This window comes from Mustela putorius, unplaced genomic scaffold (assembly GCF_011764305.1).
Source record: "Mustela putorius furo isolate JIRA1106 unplaced genomic scaffold, ASM1176430v1.1 tig00003845_pilon_pilon_pilon, whole genome shotgun sequence".
Classification (NCBI taxonomy): domain Eukaryota; kingdom Metazoa; phylum Chordata; class Mammalia; order Carnivora; family Mustelidae; genus Mustela; species Mustela putorius.
The window spans coordinates 87,504,980-87,523,941 of record NW_025421998.1 but is presented as its reverse complement, the minus strand read 5'-3'; the positions used below and the strand labels follow the sequence as shown (position 1 = coordinate 87,523,941).

Below are 18,962 nucleotides of genomic sequence, written 5' to 3'. Positions count from 1 at the left end.
TTTTCCTTAGGGCTGGCCAAATAAGTTTTTTGCCCAACTCATTCTGCATCTTCTCTTCCTTCCAGGCTTACTTCAGGACCTGTTAACACAAGTTTTATTCGCTCTGCTAGCTGTCCATCCACACCCCCGAGGGAATCTCCAGCCTGGGAAAGCTACCACCCCTGGCCTCAACAGCAGGCAGGTCCTGCTCAACAATTTGCCCTCCTAGCACCCGTACACTATGAAAAAATGCAGAAGCAGAAGAAAGGTGAGATGTGGCATCCCTGAAAGAAACTCCAGTCTCCGGGGACCGTGGAATATGCTGCTTGTGACAACTGTGGAGAGCTAACTGAGCAGACGAGCTGCTTACGGAAAGCACCAGGCACTAGCTTCGCTTTTACACTCCTGAGTTTCTGAACTGGTCCATTTTCCTGCTTTGGCTGTTAGTCCCCAAGCTGATGGGTGATCCCTAAATTTCTGTCTCCTGCCCTAAACTCTCCCCTGTACTCAATCGTTAGATCCTCGGGGTAACATAATGCTATAGGGATATTGTGCCAATACCTCAAATGTAACAGGCACAAAGTACCATTTTCCTGAACCTAATCCCCAACAACCCATGTACAAAACTCCACCCTGACTTATGGCTCTCCATTTGGTAGAGTCAATGTTAAAAGGTTTTTGAAAATTCATTATTCTTATAAAATCTCTTTCATCAGGGCGTCTGGGTGGCTCAGTGGGTTAAGCCTCTGCCTCGGGCTCAGGTCATGATTTTGGGGTTCTGGAATCGAGCCCCGCATCAGGCTCTCTGCTCCGCGGGGAGCCTGCTTCCCCCTCTCTCTCTCTGCCTGCCTCTCTGCCTACTTGTGATCTCTCCTGTCAAATAAGTAAATAAATAAAATCTTTAAAAAATAAAATAAAATCTCTTTCATCTCTGACCTCTTGCTTTCTGGCGGCCCTGTCCCTCGTCTCCCCTTTCTATCCTGCGCTGTTTGAGCCTAACCTCTAATTGGGATCTCTCCATCCATTTCCTTCTCCACCAATCCATTCTGCACACCGCTTCCAGATAGATCATCTTAAAAATAGGAATCTCACCTTTTTACTTTTCTATCAGAAAAGCATAATCTCTATCACCAGCTAGAAAGTAATTATACCCCCCCCCAAAATCAACCTAAATCAAAGGAAGTTTCTAGACCCAAGTTACAGGACAATAATAAATAGCAAGTGAACCATGGAAAAGCAAGCAACAGAAGCCAGAATATTTCAAATTGTACAGAACAAATGATGTGGTTTCTTCAATAAATAAATTTCAAGAGGTAAAAACAAAGTAAAAGTGCACCTGGGTGGCTCAGTTGTTAAGCATCTGCTTTCAGCTCAGGTCATGATCCCAGGGTCCTGGGATCAATCCCCACATTGGGGTCCCTGCTTGATGGGAAGCCTGCCTCTCCCACTCTTTCTGACCCTGCTTGTGTTCCCTCTCTCACCATGTCTCTCTCTGTCAAATAAATAAAATCTTTTTTAAAAACAAGATTTAACTTGTAGATTGATGGAGTTTTAAGAAAGTATCAATCACATTGCAATATTTAAACCTTATTTGGATTCTGATTCAAACAAACTGCAAAAAAATATACAATTACAACATCTGAGACAGTTCAAAATGTGAACACTGACTGGATTATTTGGTTTTTAAAAATTTCAGTTTTTAGGTCCTTTTTGTTTTTAAAGGAGTCCTGATCTTCTAGAATTCATATACTACTACAGATGAAACAGAATCACCTCTAGGATTTTTTTCAAAATAGTAAAAGAAAGGGAAATGGACACTGGTAGAAACAAAACAATATTGGGGTACCTGGGTGACTCTGTCAGTTAAGTGTCTGACTCGATTTCAGCTCAGGCTGTGATCTTGGGGTAGTGAGATGGAGTCCCAGCTTGGGAATCTGTGCTCAGCAGGAAGTCTGCTTGAGATTTCAGCATCACATAAAACTTTCCAAAGAACCAGCCAACCAACCAGAAACCTCCATTCTCCCCAGGCTTCTAACATACCAGCTGCATTATACGTTCAACCCTAACCAAACTGAGATGTGCAAGTCTCACCGTGACCATGAACTCAACTACTTTAGAGCATTCTAACCTCTTCCTCCTCTGGTCTTCTCTAGCACCAGTGTTCAAAATGAAAATTTTCTCATGGGATCATGAACAGCTCTGTAATTGTCCTTGATCAATGCTTTTGTCTTAACTCCCTACAAGGTTATGCTTTCTTAAATTCCTTTAAACGAACATGTTTAAAAAGGAAGAAATACCTTTTCCCCTCAGTTTAAAAAACAAAAACAAAAATTGAATTTCCATTAATATAAATCTAGAAAACTCATATAAGTAATGACTAGAGATGGGGGGGGCAACATACAAACCCCCCATTCTTAATAACAGACAGTAAAAAAACATTTAGACACAATTGCTTCTGATCCTAAAGTCTTGAATGAAATAATGTATTTGTCCAATTCTCAACTATTCAAGTCAAAAATAGGAATTACTTGCTAGCTGTCCTTGGGCTGCTACTCTATAGAAAGCTGTCCAAAAGGGGTGCCTGGGTGGCTCAGTGGTTTAAGCCTCTGCTTTCAGCTCAGGTCATGATCTCAGGGTCCTGGGATCAAGCCCCACATCAGGCTCTCTGCTCAGCAGGGGGCTTGCCCCCTGCAACCCCCGCTTCTCCACCTACTTGTGATCTCTGTCAAATAAATAAATAAAATCTTTAAAAAAAAAAAAAAAAAAAGCTGTCCAAAATCTGCGAATGGAGATAGGTGACAGCACAATCATTTAGGTGTTTTTTACCCCCCTTTAAAATGCGTGTATACTAAAGCATTTTCTCCTCATCTATATGGAGTTTCAACATCTTATCATTAGCTCTCTGTCATGGAACATAGACACTTCTAAACATGCGACAGAGACCTATCTTTCAAAATTAAACTAAACTCACTTTTTATCAATCTCTCTTACTCCTTAAGATTGTCTTTAATAGCCTTGGTTTTAATATGACTGAACCTCTAACGCATGCTAATCCTGGCTCTCCACTGGGAATGCACATTAGAATCAACTGGAATCCTACTGAAACAGGCTCTCCAGAAGTGGGGCACAGGGACGTCTGGCTGGAATCCTCACCACTGACTATACTGCCTCCTGGCTCCTAGCAGGGGCCCAGGCTCCGCCCCACACTCTGATTCGCACACCGTCTTGATAGGGACCCTGACAGCATCAGTAGGAGTACAAGCCCGAGGGGCACATGACTTGCAATGCTCCAGCTTCTAAAATCTCAGACAAAACCAGAGAAGAAAATAAGCTTTGGAAGTGGTAGGCTGTAATCTCTCTCACTAGACCAAGATCCAAGCAGACCCTGCCTAGGTAACAAGGCATTTAAGGAGAGCAGCCTTTCCATGAGATTGACTTATTCTGGAGTATCTATCTGCTGCTAAGCTACTATATTAGAGAGTTGGGCCCAATGTATTAGGATACCCATGACATTTACTCCAGTTTTCACTGGCATGAGATAACCTTGGCACTTGCCACATCTGTACCAGCAGCCAGAGGATCTCCTTGGCAGCCCAGCGTTTCCTGCTCTAAGCATTAACAGTAGTGAACATAAAAGAACAGAGGATGAGCCCTGATGCTATGGAAACTGGCTCCAATTTCGAGGAAGATTTCTAATGTAACTTTCTAATGTAAATGCAGCTCGGTTCACCAGGCGGCATACCACCCAGTGACGAGACGAGACACGATACAACTTCCAGGAGCAAGTACATTTTGGGAGATTCAGGGGCCGGGCTGGCAGTAACTCTTCTATGCCTCCCAAACTAGAGGCTAGCAAAAAGTTTTAAAGGCTGAGACATGAAGAAAAACTATTTCTGCAAGGATAATCTGACAAGTTCTCTGGCTTGGAATACTGAAAAAAGCGGGTTGTACTTTAAGGTCTGGAATCCTCAGCTAACAAAATATCAAACGAAACCAAACCCAAGAATAACCTAGTTTCAGACCTGGATTCAAAATAGAAATTGCATTTGTCTCCTTGAAAAACTCCTCTGGGTCATGGATCAGTACCAATAAGATCTGTGCATTTCCTACTACCTGACAGCAAACTTCAAGTTCTCTCTGTATGAGGTTAATTTTATCACTATTTAAACATTTATGTGCCAGTTAGCAAAAGCAAAATGATTTTACATTCTGTCTGTGTTGATCTCTGGAAAGAGGGATCAAGGCATGAAAACGTGATGTGACTTGTTCTGGGTGTCACCGTCAGGGGTAAACAGTGTAAGAAGAACCCAGAGAACCTTTACCGACCTTGGGAACACTGCTGAGCACGCCATGGGGCTACCCTTCCAGCCAGTAATAGCTAAATGGGCAATTTGTTTCGCAAGGAGATGCGAAAGAGGGAAATTTTTTTTTAGCACCTAACACCTGTTTAAAGTGATCCTTTCATTCCCTGTTGGGCAAAATTCCACAAGAAATAGAATATTTTGTTTCCACGGTACCTCAGTCTTATGCACCTGAAAATGTGCAGCCAACAGAAAGACAGGCATGTAACCAAGGAGGTGACATTTGGGAAGGTGCTGTTGCTGCTCAGAAGGGCAAAAACATGTATTTCTCTTATCACAGTTTCAATAAGAGTGTAAAACTGCAAAAGGAGGGCAGCAGTGTTTGGTCACAGGGCTGACACCAGGAGGAAACTCTGACACCCTGTTATTAGGATGACTGCAGCCTTGTCTCCCTCACAAGGCTGTCTCTAGACACAAACACGCTGAGACCAATGAGCCTTTCACTGGCAGGATGGACTCTGCCTGCCAGGGAAAGCCCAGGTTCCAGGGGAGAAAGGCCGCTGAAGTCTTTAAATGATCAAAAATTATTTTCTCTTCCAAGACTTATAAGCAAAAGAGCATTTCAATTTGTCAGCAAGAAACATCTTCCATTTGAAGAAACACAGAAACCCAAACTCTATGTATGTAATGCCATCACCTCGGCTCAAGGGGGCGCACACTTAAAGGCACGGGGCTACTCTTCTTGTTCCTTATTTCATTCTCCAGGAAGGATTTCAACCCAGAGGACATGCCACCGGCAAGTATATGAAAACTCAAGTGGCCTAAGCAGAAAACTCTACACGGAATGTAACCAAGAGTCTTTTTTAAAGTCTTCATGTTGGTTTAGGAGAAACAATGACGACAACAACAAAAGCATTCTCCCGTGTTTCTACTCCTGCCAAATCTCTAACAGTGAATTTAGTGCAGAAACATGCCCTGTAGGCTCCTCCTCACTTCACCAGTGAGCTATCTTGTGTTCATACTTATTCCCTAATGCCTAGCACATAGCTGGCTCCAGTAACTTAATACTAAACCATCATTAAAATATCTGCCATATTGGAATCCAGATTTCTGAGTCATCCACATGGTGTTATAGATTTCCAAGACCCCCGAAAGGTTTACAAATCCTTCTCTCCCTTGTATTCCTTTACCATGCCCCCTGAAAGCCTGTCTTGTTTATTTCACTATTAGACAATACTCAAGTATCATCCACAGACTCTCCATTTGTGTATAAAACAGTTTCCCTGCATTCGTCTCTAGCCACTCTGCTCAGTCCTTTTCAATGCCAGCACACTAATCCTACTTCGTCTCATCACACCCTGATCAAAATCTCCAGTGGTCCAATATTACTGCAAACAAAGGTCCCCAAACTTCAGCATGCATACAAATCACCTGAAGGGCTTGTTAAAACACAGATCATACAGCTGCATCCCTAGAGTTTATCATTTCGTTAAGTATAAGGTAGGGATAAAAATCTGCACTTTTAATATGCTCTCAGGGAACACTGGCCCAAAGCAATGGTTCCCAATTAGAGGATCATAAATAAGTAGAACAAAACCACCTTAGGAACTAAAACACAAAACAAAACAACAACGGAAACACCATCCCACCCAACACAGAAACTACAGAATCCAGTCCTTATCTGCAGTGATTCCCATTTGGAAGGTCTAGGAGGGGGCTAGGAATCAAGCCCTGGGTAAATTAAATGCATTCCCTGACTCAGAATAATCAGTCTGAAAATTATCACAAATGCCTCAAGGCCTTCCACAAAGCTGCACCCCAACCTACCTAGCCGGAAGAAGGGGTCCCTTACAGCGCAACCTTTCTCTTTCTCACTTATCTCTGAAGACCATTTTCCATTCCCTCTGGGCCACGTAACAGCCATCTCATTTGCCCTTCCAATTACCTGGACAGCCACTGCCATCTCCTCCACTCCTGATGATGAACCAGCTCATCATCACCCCCCAAGCCCTTCTTCGGTCCATTCTGCATGTTTCAGCGCAATTACAAGACACACTGTGCCGGGACGCCTGGGTGGCTCAGTTGGTTAAGCAGCTGCCTTCGGCTCAGGTCATGATCCCAGCGTCCTGGGATCTAGTCCCACATCGGGCTCCTTGCTCAGCAGGGAGCCTGCTTCTCCCTCTGCCTCTGTCTGCCATTCTGTCTGCCTGTGCTCGCTCTCTCCCTCTCTCTCTGATAAATAAAATCTTTAAAAAAAAAAAAAAAAAAGACACACTGTGCCAACTGCGTTCTTATATATTTGGCAACATTAGCTCATTGGTGTGCCTGCCACTGTACACCCCGTTTATGGATGGGTGTATAGCCTAGTATCACCCAGTGACTTGTGACTGTAAAGAATTTTTGAAGGAATCACAAAACACAGAGAGCTAAAAAGAAGGTATAAGTTGCAGAATAATTTTTACTGTATAAAAACAATTTAAAATATTTAGATGAACTTCTTATTCAAAAATACTTCATCCTCAAATCTGTGGGTTGATGAAGACTAGTAGAAAACATGGTTAAGAAACAACCACAGATTAATTCAAGTCATGACTAAGGTCATTCTTCCAACATATGTCAAAGAAAACAGAAGATGGGGGCAGGAGAGTAGATAAGTAAGAGGTGAAAAATGAACCAAAAAAAAAAAAAAAGGAGGAAAGAACAGTGATACCTTGATCTCAAACCAATTAAAATAATAAATGAAATGATATTTCTCTGTTAGACACCTCACCTTGTATTATTAGATCAGTTTTAGTTTTATATTCTTTATCTGTCAAGTAATGTATGCCAATGATACGCAAACACATTAATATGGAATAGTAACAGTATTTCCAAGTGTATGATTTGGGTACTACCAGTTTACTGAGAGCTGTAACAAACAACCGAGACCTCTTCTATGTCTTAAACACATCCTGGAAGGGGAAAGCAGTGGGGAACAGGAAGTAACTGCAATGGACACAAACTTTCTAGAGTGTTGAAAATATCCTAAAATTGTATCATGATGATGGCTGTACAACTCCATAAGTTTACCAAAACCACTGAAATCTGTACTTTAAATGCATGAATCTTATGCCATGCAAATTATCTCAATAAAGCTGTTTGGGATGGCTCAGTTGTTAAGCATCTGCCTTCAGCTCAGGTCATGAACCCAGAGTCCCGGGATCGAGGCCCACATCGGGCTCTCCGTTCAGCAGGAAGCCTGCTTCTCTCCCGCTCCCCCTGCTTGAGTTCCCTCTCTCTCTGTGTCTCTGTCAAATAAATAAATAAAATCTTTTTTTTTTAAGCTGTTTAAGTAAGCAAAACAACTCCTATCATAAAATGAAGGTAAGATCCCCAAATCACTTCATTTGAAACCACATGTGTGAAAGGTGTAAGTCATTTCATAAAGCCAAAACATGTATTTTAAATTATGTTAACATTTCAGCTGTTCCTGTCTGATGGAACTTAAAGTTCCTTAGTGTATTATAAATATTTTTAATACAAGTAGGTGGGTTTTGTTTTCAAAAGTGTGGGAATTGTATATGTTCGACAAATTCAAATGAAGTAAAGCTAAGTAAGGCATATGATTTCATTCATAACCATAATTAATTCTTCATGATAATGTTACAAATACAAACCTAACAGACATAAAAGCTGTTTTCAACTTACAGCATTAGTCTAAGCTTGTCAAATACCAGGGATCATAAGAACTTATAAAATATTGCATAATCTTGCAAAAGTAAGTTTAGATAGTCTGTAAATACTTTCTAGGGCTTGATATATTCAAGACTGAAATGCCATAAGTACTATGATACAAATAATTCCATATGATAATACTAAGTATCTAATAGTATCCAACATGTCTGCATAATACAAATTACTAGTATTCCATGGTATCTCTCTATTCATATACTTATAATCTACCTATATTTATCTATCTATCCATCTATCTATCTACTTGAGAGAGCATGCAAATGCGGACAGGGGAGAGGGGCAGGGGGGCAGAGAGGAGAGAGAATCTTAAGCAGGCTCCATACCCAGCACAGAGCCTGATGTGGGGCTCAAGTTGACAACTCTGAGATCGTGACCTAAACCGAAATCAAGAGTCAGACATTTAACCAACTGAGCCACCCAGGCACCCCAATATGTATCTTTGTATTTAAAGAGGATCCCTTAAACCCACAGTGACAAACCCAAAAAGATTGGGGTATATTCTTCAAAATGTCAGGGAGAAGTCAGTGGCCATTTTTACCACGGGTTCCTTCTAAGCACTGTGTCCTTTTCCCCTCCGGCTACCCTCTCCTTTTTCCCTTTGGCTATCTTTAAGGCTCTCTTCTTTGGCTCTCAGCAACCTGAGATGTAGCATCTGGGTACTGGTTTTCTTTGTGTTAATGCTGCTTAGGATTTGTTGAGCCTCTTGGGTCTATAGGTTTATGTTTTTCAATAAATTTAGAAACTTTTGGTCATTTCTTCTGATAATTTTCTACCCCAATAACTCTCTCCCCTCTCCTCTGTACCTGTGACTACAAAATGCTAAACTGCAGGATATGGGCCCATTACAGACAATATGGCTTTGTTCATGTTCTTTGCAATCGGCTTTCTTCCTATACTTCATTTTGGATCGTTTCCATTGATTCATCTCCAAGTTCTCTGACCTTTTCTTCTATAGCAGGCAATCGACAGCTAAAGGCATCTGGTACATTTTCCATTTCAGATATCAATTTTTATTAATTTTCTTAAATCCCAGCTAAAGTCGTATTCTTCTGCCTTTTCACAAACTTAAGAGTATGCTGGACTCTGTGGATGCTTCATTACTGAAAATGTGGACTATCTTACTCTCGAGTGAGTTCTGCTCTGGTCTGCCGCTAACATACAAGAGGATCAGGCTGATGCCACAGAGACTTGGTTAGGCAAGATCTCGGGTCACCCCTAACCTACAGCCAGAACAGTCCTCTTACCACAACATAACCTTTTTGAGGCCACATCGGAAAAAACAGGGTGCTCGGCAAGTTGAGCCCACTCTGGCCACTCTGAACTCCCAACGTTTCTAAGCATCTGGCAACATCTGGAATTGCCGATCAACATACAGCCCCACAGTGGCCATTTTCTGCCAAGCCTTGTGGTGCGTCTACGCAGCTTCATATTTGACCAAAGACCCAAGGGCTCTCTTTTCCAACCAATGAGGGCACCTCCTCTGGGCAATTCCCTCTTCTCCACCTCCACCATCCCACCCCACAGATTCCAGCTGCTTCCACATCCTCAAACTCTCACCTCTGCTTCCTCTGCTTAGGGAGCCTGCTGCTGTCTGCCTCGATTTCACTTCCCTATGCTACAGTGTGGCAGGTGTCCCCCGAGAGGAAGCTGGGAGGAATGAGGGACTCGCTTCATGTATTCTCTGCTCTCAAATGAACATGCTGACTGCCTCAGTCCATCTAGCTTTAGAGCTGCTTACAACAGGAGGTAACTGCATCATGGCTAGAACCAAAAGTCCCTCATTCGTACCACTTTTGAAATGGCCTTGAAGTCTATTTTCTTGTTTCATTCTTAAAATAAACATGGGACATGTTTGTGGGAAAAGTACATAGTTCTGTGATATTTATGAATCAAGATATAAAATGTTAAAGCACCAGTTTCTCAGCGATAAAGATACTTTGTTCGATACACAAATATTCATCAAGCAGCTACTATGGACACGTGGTAATAGACAAAGCAGCAGAAGGAATGCAGAGGATATAGCTGCAACTTGTATTCTTTTCACTGAGCCATCAACAGAGCACACAGACTGCACCCAAAAAAAGTCTAATGAATGAGTAGCCAAGAATCCATCATTCAATCTAACAGAAGCATACCTTATACTCAAAAATGACAACAATTTACATTCATGATTTATTTCTTCCTGCAAATACTCCTATTTGCCATGCAAGTAATTTCATTCCTACACAGTTATATTTTTCAATTTCCTACATGTACTTAATTTTTTTCATATTAGTAGGTACTATCTAACCAAGTCACTTCTATTTAGCTATGTCAAATTTGCTTCAGCTAACTCTTAATCGAATTTCCAATCCTCATCTGGCCAAATCAAATATATTTTCCTAGCACACGGAGAGAAAATATAATAAAATTTCTAAATACCATCTCTGCATCATCATACCAAACAGTAATATCATTTCTCCGATCTTCAACAAATCGAAGTGATACATTTAAACCTTACGGTTATTTTCATCTCTCAAAACACACTCTTGACCTGTCATTTACTCCAATATATGCAAGAGATGACTGTAAGAAAACAGCCATAAAACTAAGCTACATATGTTCATAAAATACTGTTTAAGAACATTTTAATACTGATTACCTTAATATACGACTCATTCCAGAGAAGTCAAGTACGTTACGACAGAAAGCTAAATACTATACATCCTCGATTGCAACATATTGTGAATCTCCTAATATGAACGCCTGGCAAAAAAAAAGTTGAAAGGTCTTTTTGGAAGATGAGGGAAGTTGATGACATCAGCAGCATCACCCTTAAATAGCATCATGGCTTTCTCACTGTTTATGAGTAAGGGAACATTTTAGGTGCAGATTTTTCATTCCAACCTGTTATTCCACATCAAGACGGCGCCGTATCTGTTAAAGGACCTTACCTGCAGAACATCTTGGATCTTCACCCACACGTCCGCCATATCGTACAACTTGACATCATCCTGCTGAGTCAGTGGGGCCACAACAGTGTCCTGCAGGTACCCCAGGACCACGGAGTGTGCAGTGGCTACAGCATTAAACTTGTCAAACAGCAACTCCAGCAGCTCCAGAAGCAACCTGGTGAAAAAGCGGGTAATATTTACATCCACACACGCATGCCCACGAAGATGGCTTAAGATGGCCTGCATGAAAACCATCAATTTTGGGATTTTCACAGACTGATCTCCAACAGTTGTAGGATCGAAGCAATTCTTGAAGCTAAACCTCAGTTTCCTCCGCTAGAGAATGGAGAGGATGCAAGAATGGAAAATCCAGTGGTGACGTCCCTGAACCAGCAGTAACAGCTTATGTGTCCTTTTTATCATATTTGAACGATCACCCCACTACTATTCTGTATTCACACAGGCAGTTTCTCCGAGAAATTCAGGCAATTTTTCAGACAACAGTTCCGATGTTACACAGAACATGCTATCTCCCAGCGATAAATTGGACACTTTGGTAAGGATGCTAATCCTTTTAGTCACGGAAAGCTGTGCCTACCATTCAAATGTATGGCCTGAGTTGCCTGAAAAAAAAAAAAAAAAAAATACACACCTGCCAAGCAATCTGACTCTCACCACAGGGAGCAGCTTAGGCATCTGCATTATCTCATTTTTCATAGTGAGAGATGCTGGACACATATTATTACATCCATTTTATGTACTCAAGGACACAAAATGAGGTTGCAAGGCAGCTGAGCCTAGAACAATAGTTGACTTCCGTGTCAGTGCATTTAACCACGTACCTCTTGCTGTAACTCTAGAATGCAGATGTGCATTCGGAGATAGCTTGAAGCTTTATGTCAGGAATGCCAAGTAATTCCTCTAACACTGAGCTTTACAGCTTCACTGATCACCTAGGCTTGGAATTAATTTTTCCTCCTCTGAACTTGTATTTTATCCCACTTGTAAGGAACCTATATGTGGCTCGTGCATATGACTCAATAAACGTGGGTCACAACCATTTACACAGAGATGTTTTACCTCCCTCCTTCAGTATTAGTCTTTCAATATGGGAAACTGCTTTATACATCCATATACATAGGAGCATTGAAAACATGATCAGCAAATATTTGCTGAATTGAATGTGTGTACCAAGAATGAGTCCAGAAAATTCTGGAATGTGACCTTTACTGTGTAGTGGGCCCTCAGTTCAGAGTTCCTAAGCAGACTTACAATGCAACCTGAAAGGTGGAAAAGGAAAGCAAAAGAGCTTATCAGCTATGTCAATTAACAAGATTTTATTACCATAAATAAGAGGTCGTAACTGCAATTTCATCAAAATGTACAGCCTATTATCTATTCCTATGGCTACTTTACTGCCCAATTACTATAATTAATGTGCCAGTGTGACAGCCAATAACTATCTTATGATAAAACCCTAATATCTGTTTGACATTTTAATTTAGATGAGCCAGAATCAATAAAAATTTATGTAGTACTCCCAGTTTAGAACACACATAATCCAGAAATTAGATACTGTATTTGTAAATAGGAGCCATTCTACCTTTGGGAATGGTGGGATTTTTAAAAAAATCTTTTAAAGGTCAAATCACATTTATACTGACATATACGTGAAACAATTCTTTCTCATCTGTTACAGGAGAAATTCTCAAACATCAGCAGAGGGTACAGAGGAAGATGTATCTAACGTAACAGCCAAAACAGTTAATTCAGTGTAGGAAAATCATCTGTATAAAACTGATATCTGGCATCATACAGAATAAATTCCTGATTAAGTGAAGGCTCTACTTTTCAAATAAAGATTTAAGTTAAGTATGTAAGCCTGATGGTTCCCAAATATCAATCCACAGACCCCAGAGTATTTTTCAGGGATAGACAGGAAAATAAGAAGAACAGGAACATTTATCAACTTTTCACAAAAGTAAAATTCACTTGGTATTTTTGGTACTCTCTTGATAGGAAAATCTCATTTTCTATCATGACGGCAATTAACCCTGCCAAATGTCCTTAACGTGACAAAATTAAAAATAACCTTATGCTATATTCTAATGGTCTTTGCCATCCTATTGATCCAGACATCCAGAAGCCTGGGGCACACTGGTGTCCAATTGCCCAATGGCATGAAGCTCCAGGTACAGGCCTGCAAACCAGCAATGAAGCAGAAAACACTGGAAAAGAGGTGGCTCCTCTGAATGCAGGGGTGCTGCTATCTGATCATCTCCAGGGCCACCAAGCTCCATGACTGCACGCCCTGACAGCCACTCAAGGACAGTGGCAGTGGAGCAAGCCGGGGCAGTGCTCTATTCAGAAAAGAGACAGAGCAGGAAATTGGGGTTTAGGATGAGATTCGTGGTAACTATTGACAACATGGAAATAACAATCGTTCAATAAAATGCTGACACATTGCCAGCTTCCCTCAATCCTGAACAATCTAGACCAAGACAGACTTGTTGTCGTAGGACCATCATAGCCCTAACAGAAGCTACACAGGAAAGAAAGGAGAAGAGACAGGCCAGAAGTGAAGGGAGTCTGGGTGCAGCTCTACCTACATTTGAAACATCGACCCATTTCAAAGACAGAGACACTCTCCTCTGCCTTACCACAACACAAGCATGGAAATATTAATAAAAGCCACAGTTCTTACATCAAAATTAAAGACTTCAACACTGCAAATGATACCATCAAGAAAGTGAAAAGACATCCCACGAAATGGGTGAAAATATTTAAAAATCATTCATCTGACAAAGGATTTGTATCTAGCCAATCTAAAGATTTCTTACAACTCACAATAAAAAGAATAACCAAATTTTAAGTAGATAAAGGTTTTGAAAATATTTCTCCAAAGAAGATATATGAATAACCAAAAGGCAAACAAAAGACATGCAACATCAGAGAATACAAGTCAGAATCACAAGATACCATCACCCATCAGGATAGCTATATTCAAATAGGCAAGCAATAAAAAGTCCTATTGGGGTCATAGAGAGAAACCAGAACTTTCAATACAATACTGGTGGGAATGTAAAATGGTAGAGCTGCTCTGGAAACGGGTTTGGCAATTCTTGAAAACATGAAACAGAAGGTTACCATATGAACCCAGGAATTCCATTCCTAGGTATATCCCCAAGAGAAATGAAAACATACGTGTACACAGAAACTTCTATACAGATGCTCATGGCAGCATTATTCCTAAAGTAAAATATTACAATAGTAAAGTTGTAAAAATGGAAATAATCTACGTGTCCATCACCTCATCAATGGACAAACAAAATGTTCTATACTCGTACAAAGATTATTATTGGTTATCAAAGGGAATGAAGTGCTGGACATGCTATAAGAAGGATGAACCTTGAAAATGTGATAGTTAAGAAAAGTCACAGAAGACTACGTATTTCATGATTCTATTTATACAGAATACACAAATGTTATATATATACACACACACACACATATATGTGTGTCTGTTATGTATATATATATTTTACATAGTTACTTAAATGGGTGGGAATTGACTATTAATGCATATGGGGTTTATTTTTTTAGGGCCAGGGGGACAAAAATGTACTGGAACCAGACAGAGGTGCTGACTACACAACCCTGTGGATACACTAAAAACCACTGAACTGTACACTTTCCATGGATGAACTGTGTAGTATCTGAATTTTATCTCATTATGTCTATTTTAAAAAGAAACCCGTCAGCTATGGCACTGAGTGAGGACAGCAGGGCCCACACCGCCTCTGTAGTGAGAACATATAAAATAGTGAAAAAGGAGGGCGCCTGGGTGGCTCGGTGGGTTAAGCCGCTGCCTTCAGCTCCGGTCATGATCTCAGGGTCCTGGGATCAAGTCCCGCATCGGGCTCTCTGCTCTGCAGGGAGCCTGCTTCCCCCTCTCCCTCTCTCTACCTGCCTGTCTGCCTACTTGTGACCTCTGTCTGTAAAATAAATAAATAAAATCTTAAAAAAAAATAGTGAAAAAGGAAACTGATGTCTCAAAAAGTGAAATATTATGAAAGTGGATTCCTTTGGAGTCTTACTATAGGAGGACATGAGCTTTTGTCTTTTGGCTGACTTGGTTTTGGTTTGTTCTTCCCAGTACTCCAAGTAACCTGTGAGAAATCAAGATTCCCAGGCTTTCCCAGCATCAATAATTCCTCTATTCTTTATGAAAAAGAAGAAAAAAAAAAAAACTCAACTTCTCCAAGTGTTCCCATCTATAAAAACAAAGTATTTACTAATACCTGTTTAGGGTTCTCACTGAACTGTTGGAAAGAGCACAGCAGAAAACAGACAGAACCAGGTAGAGGGAAGAGAGTTCAGGCGCCGTCTGTCTGGGTTTCTGGCTTAAGCAACTCTGAAGATGTTGGTTATTTTTCCTGAGAGTGAATGAATTCAAGCGAAGACAGAAATTTGGAAAGAGGGTTCCTGGGTTTACATCTGGTTACGTTTAAGGTGTTATTTATTTAAGCACTTGGATATGCAAATCTGGAGCTGGGAGGAGAGACTGACACTGGAAATTTTTAAGAATGATCAATATTTGAGAGGAAGCGATCACTCAGGATAATATGCAGATTAAGTAAAGCAAGCAAAGTTCACAGCCAACACTTTCCAAAACAGCAGCATTGAAAAGATGGTTAGGAAGTAGCTAGGGGGGAAGAATGAAGCCAGGAAAGGAAATTGTAGCAGACAAAGGAGAAGAGAATATCCACAGTCAAGACTACACTGAGGTCAGAGAAGGTAAAGACAGAATCGTACAACTCACAGGTCCCAGTGACCTTGGCAAGAGGACTGCAGAGAAGCACTGGAAGCTGACCCCTCCCCAGTGGAATGAGGAGTGAATGGCTAATAAGGAAAGAGAAACCGAAGTCGAAACACACTTCACAAAGGCACAACATCCCTTACCAACATATGCACTCCTTAAAAAAGAAAAAGTAAGATGACTCTCTCCTGAAGCATCAAAGAATAAGAGATCAGGAATCACTCACATAAACAGGACATAAATCCACACTAGTCTGGCCCAATTTAGAGCCACCAGAAATCAAGAGAAACAAGATGAATATTCATAGACACTCGCCAACTGCCCACACGACACTAGAGTGAGAAAACAAGCAACTGTCTTCAGCTGTAGACGTACTCAGGGTCACCCAAACACACAAAGCGCTGCTCAAGTTATTCCCCTCTCCCACCCCAAAATTTAAATAAATAAAAAAAAATAAACCATTCCATTGTGGTTAACTCGGTCACTTAAATCATTTTAGGCTCAAGGTTTCACCACTGATCTAAAAGACAAATGAGCAGACAGAATTAATAAAGTGCCAGAGACTCCTTAAATGGACCTTAACAAAAGGCCTCCCATACAAAGGAGCCTAAGAATCTCCAAGATTAAAATTTCAATTAATTGCCATTTCTACCCTTCAGAAAAAAAGAACACCCACTGTCTCTCTCACATGCACCACAACAGTCATATCTAGAGGCACAAAATAGTGTGCATTAAACAGCAATACAGCATCACAGGCGGCACAGTGACATGGTAATCCTGGGATGACCAGATAGTATAAATGCCACTGAGAACCACAGACCTGAAGCTGTCTCCCTGCTGCACATCCGTGGGACCTTCACAACATCATGAGGGTATTCCAAATCGCAGGTTCCTCAAACACAAACTTCTTTAATTACAGTTTCCTAATCACAGACACTGAGAAATAGATGCCAAAAATGTATGTAAAGTCCCAAAAGCTTCTGCACAGCAAAGGAAACAGTCAACAAAACAAAGAGGCAACTCATGGAATGGGAGAAGATATTTGCCAATGATACTATAAACAAAGGGCTGATAACCCAAGATCTACAAAGAACTCCTCAAACTCAACACTCAAAAAAACAGATAATCATGTCAAGAAATGGGCAGAAGATGTGAACAGACACTTCTCCAAAGAGATACAAATGGCTAACAGACCCATGAGAAAATGTTCATCATCACTAGGTGTACGGGAAATTCTAATCAAAACCACCACCTTACACCAGTTAGAATGGCCAAAATCAACAGGACAGGAAATGACATGTGTTGGAGAGGATGTGGAGAAAGGGGAACCCTCCTCCACTGTTGGTGGGAATGCAAGTTGGTGCAGCCACTTTGGAGAACAGTGTGGGGGTTTCTTAAGAAATTAAAAATAGAGCTGCCCTATGACCCTGCAATTGCACTGCTGGGTATTTATCCCAAAGATACAGATGCAGTGAAAAGAAGGGCCATCTGTACTCCAATGTTTATAGCAGCAAACTGTTGCCAAACTGTGGAAAGAAACAAGGTGCCCTTCAACAGATGAATGGATAAGGAAGATGTGGTCCATATATACAATGGAGTATTATGCTTCCATCAGAACGGATGAATACCCAACTTTTTTTATCATCATGGATGGGACTGGAGGGGATTATGCTGAGTGAAATAAGTCAAGCAGAGAAAGTCAACTATCATATGGTTTCCCTTACTTGTGGAGCATAAGGAATAACACAGAGGACACTGGGAGGTGGAGAGGAGAAGTGAGCTGGGGGAAATCAGAGGAGGAGACAAACCAAGAGACTGTGGACTCTGAGAAACAACCTGAGGGTTTTGGAAGAGAGAAGGATGAGGGGATGGGTGAGCCTGGTGGTGGGTATTAGGGAGGGCACATATTGCATCCAGCACTGGGTGTGGTGCATAAACAATGAATCTTGGAACACTGAAAAAAATAAAATTAAATTAAGATGAAAAAAAAAGTATGTAAAAGTAAACTGAAAAAGCAAACCTGAAACAACAGTAAGTTGTTTTTTGTATCTTTAACAGATACCATCTGAAAGGGGAGACGGGGAGAGACACAGGAGATGCTCCAGATGTCTGCATGGCCCAGGTGCACCTCTGTCCCTCCGTCAGCTCCATCAGTAAGATACAGCAGCATCATTCCAGGAAAACCCCTGCTTCAGCTTACTTGGATCTGGGGTCTGTCACTGATAACTGAAGGAGGCCTAACTCACAGGTTAAGAGCCAATTCCTTCATTCCTCTGTGATTCTATATGCCCTCCAAAAATAGACGGTCACAACAGACACAGAGTAGTGACAAAACAGTGACATGCATGGCCTGCTGCAACAGAAAATAAGGGCAGAAGCCTTAGTTTACATCTCCCTGAACCATATGTCTCCTCCAACACAAGGCCCAATGCCCAGAATGAGGTAACAGTCAAATGTCGTGGGTACCTGAGTCCATGAGTAGGGTGGCGGCAGTATTAGAAGTCTGGGACTGGAGACACTGACCTGAGGTCCTCAGCATGGGGCTGGTGGCTAAAGCTGGCACAGTGAAAGAGAGCTCTGCAACAGGAGCGCAGAGAGGATGATGACAACAGCGACAGGACTGCAACAAAGACCACTGCGCCGAACACAGCCACACGATTACATGCCGGGCACTGGGGGAAGAGCTTTACTTGCATCATCTCACTGAAACCTTCGGCCAACCCTATAGGGAAGGTACTGCTGTTATCCCCATTTTACAGACAAGGAAACTGTAACACAGGTCAGGTTTAAACAAAGGCCTCAGTTTTAGAGGCTGTTCCTTTTAGGGGTATTGGGAAAAAAGGAAGTCGTTTTTAAGAAGAGGCCACAGGTGCCTGGGTGGCTCCACTGGCTAAGGCTTCCACTCGTGATTTTGGCTCCGGTCGTGATCTCCAGGGCGTGAGATGGAGCCCCGCGCTGAGCTCCTCACTGAGCAGGATGTCTGCTTCAGATCGTCTCTCTCCCTCTTTCTCCGCGCACACTCTCTGGCGCTCTCTCTAATAAACAGATCTTGGAAGGAAAGAAGGGAGGAAGGAAAGGAGAAGGGGAGGGGAGGGGAGGGGGGAGGCAGGCAGGGAGGCCGAAGCGGTATCAGTACTGCACAGCGCCAGGGAAACCAAGGCTGGAAAAAATGTCAATAGAACTGTCCATACTGACTCT

General features: G+C 41.6%; 1 protein-coding gene across 4 annotated transcripts in view; it reads right to left on the bottom strand.

Moving 5' to 3' along the window:
- EXOC4 (exocyst complex component 4) overlaps nt 1–18,962 on the bottom strand; it is a 730,537-nt gene that overhangs the window by 612,521 nt on the left and 99,054 nt on the right. For all 4 annotated transcript variants that reach the window (XM_045062998.1, XM_045062999.1, XM_045063000.1 and 1 more), the window contains exon 7: nt 10,946–11,120. In XM_045062998.1, coding sequence (XP_044918933.1) covers nt 10,946–11,120 — 175 coding nt within the window. The remainder of the gene's footprint in view (nt 1–10,945; nt 11,121–18,962) is intronic.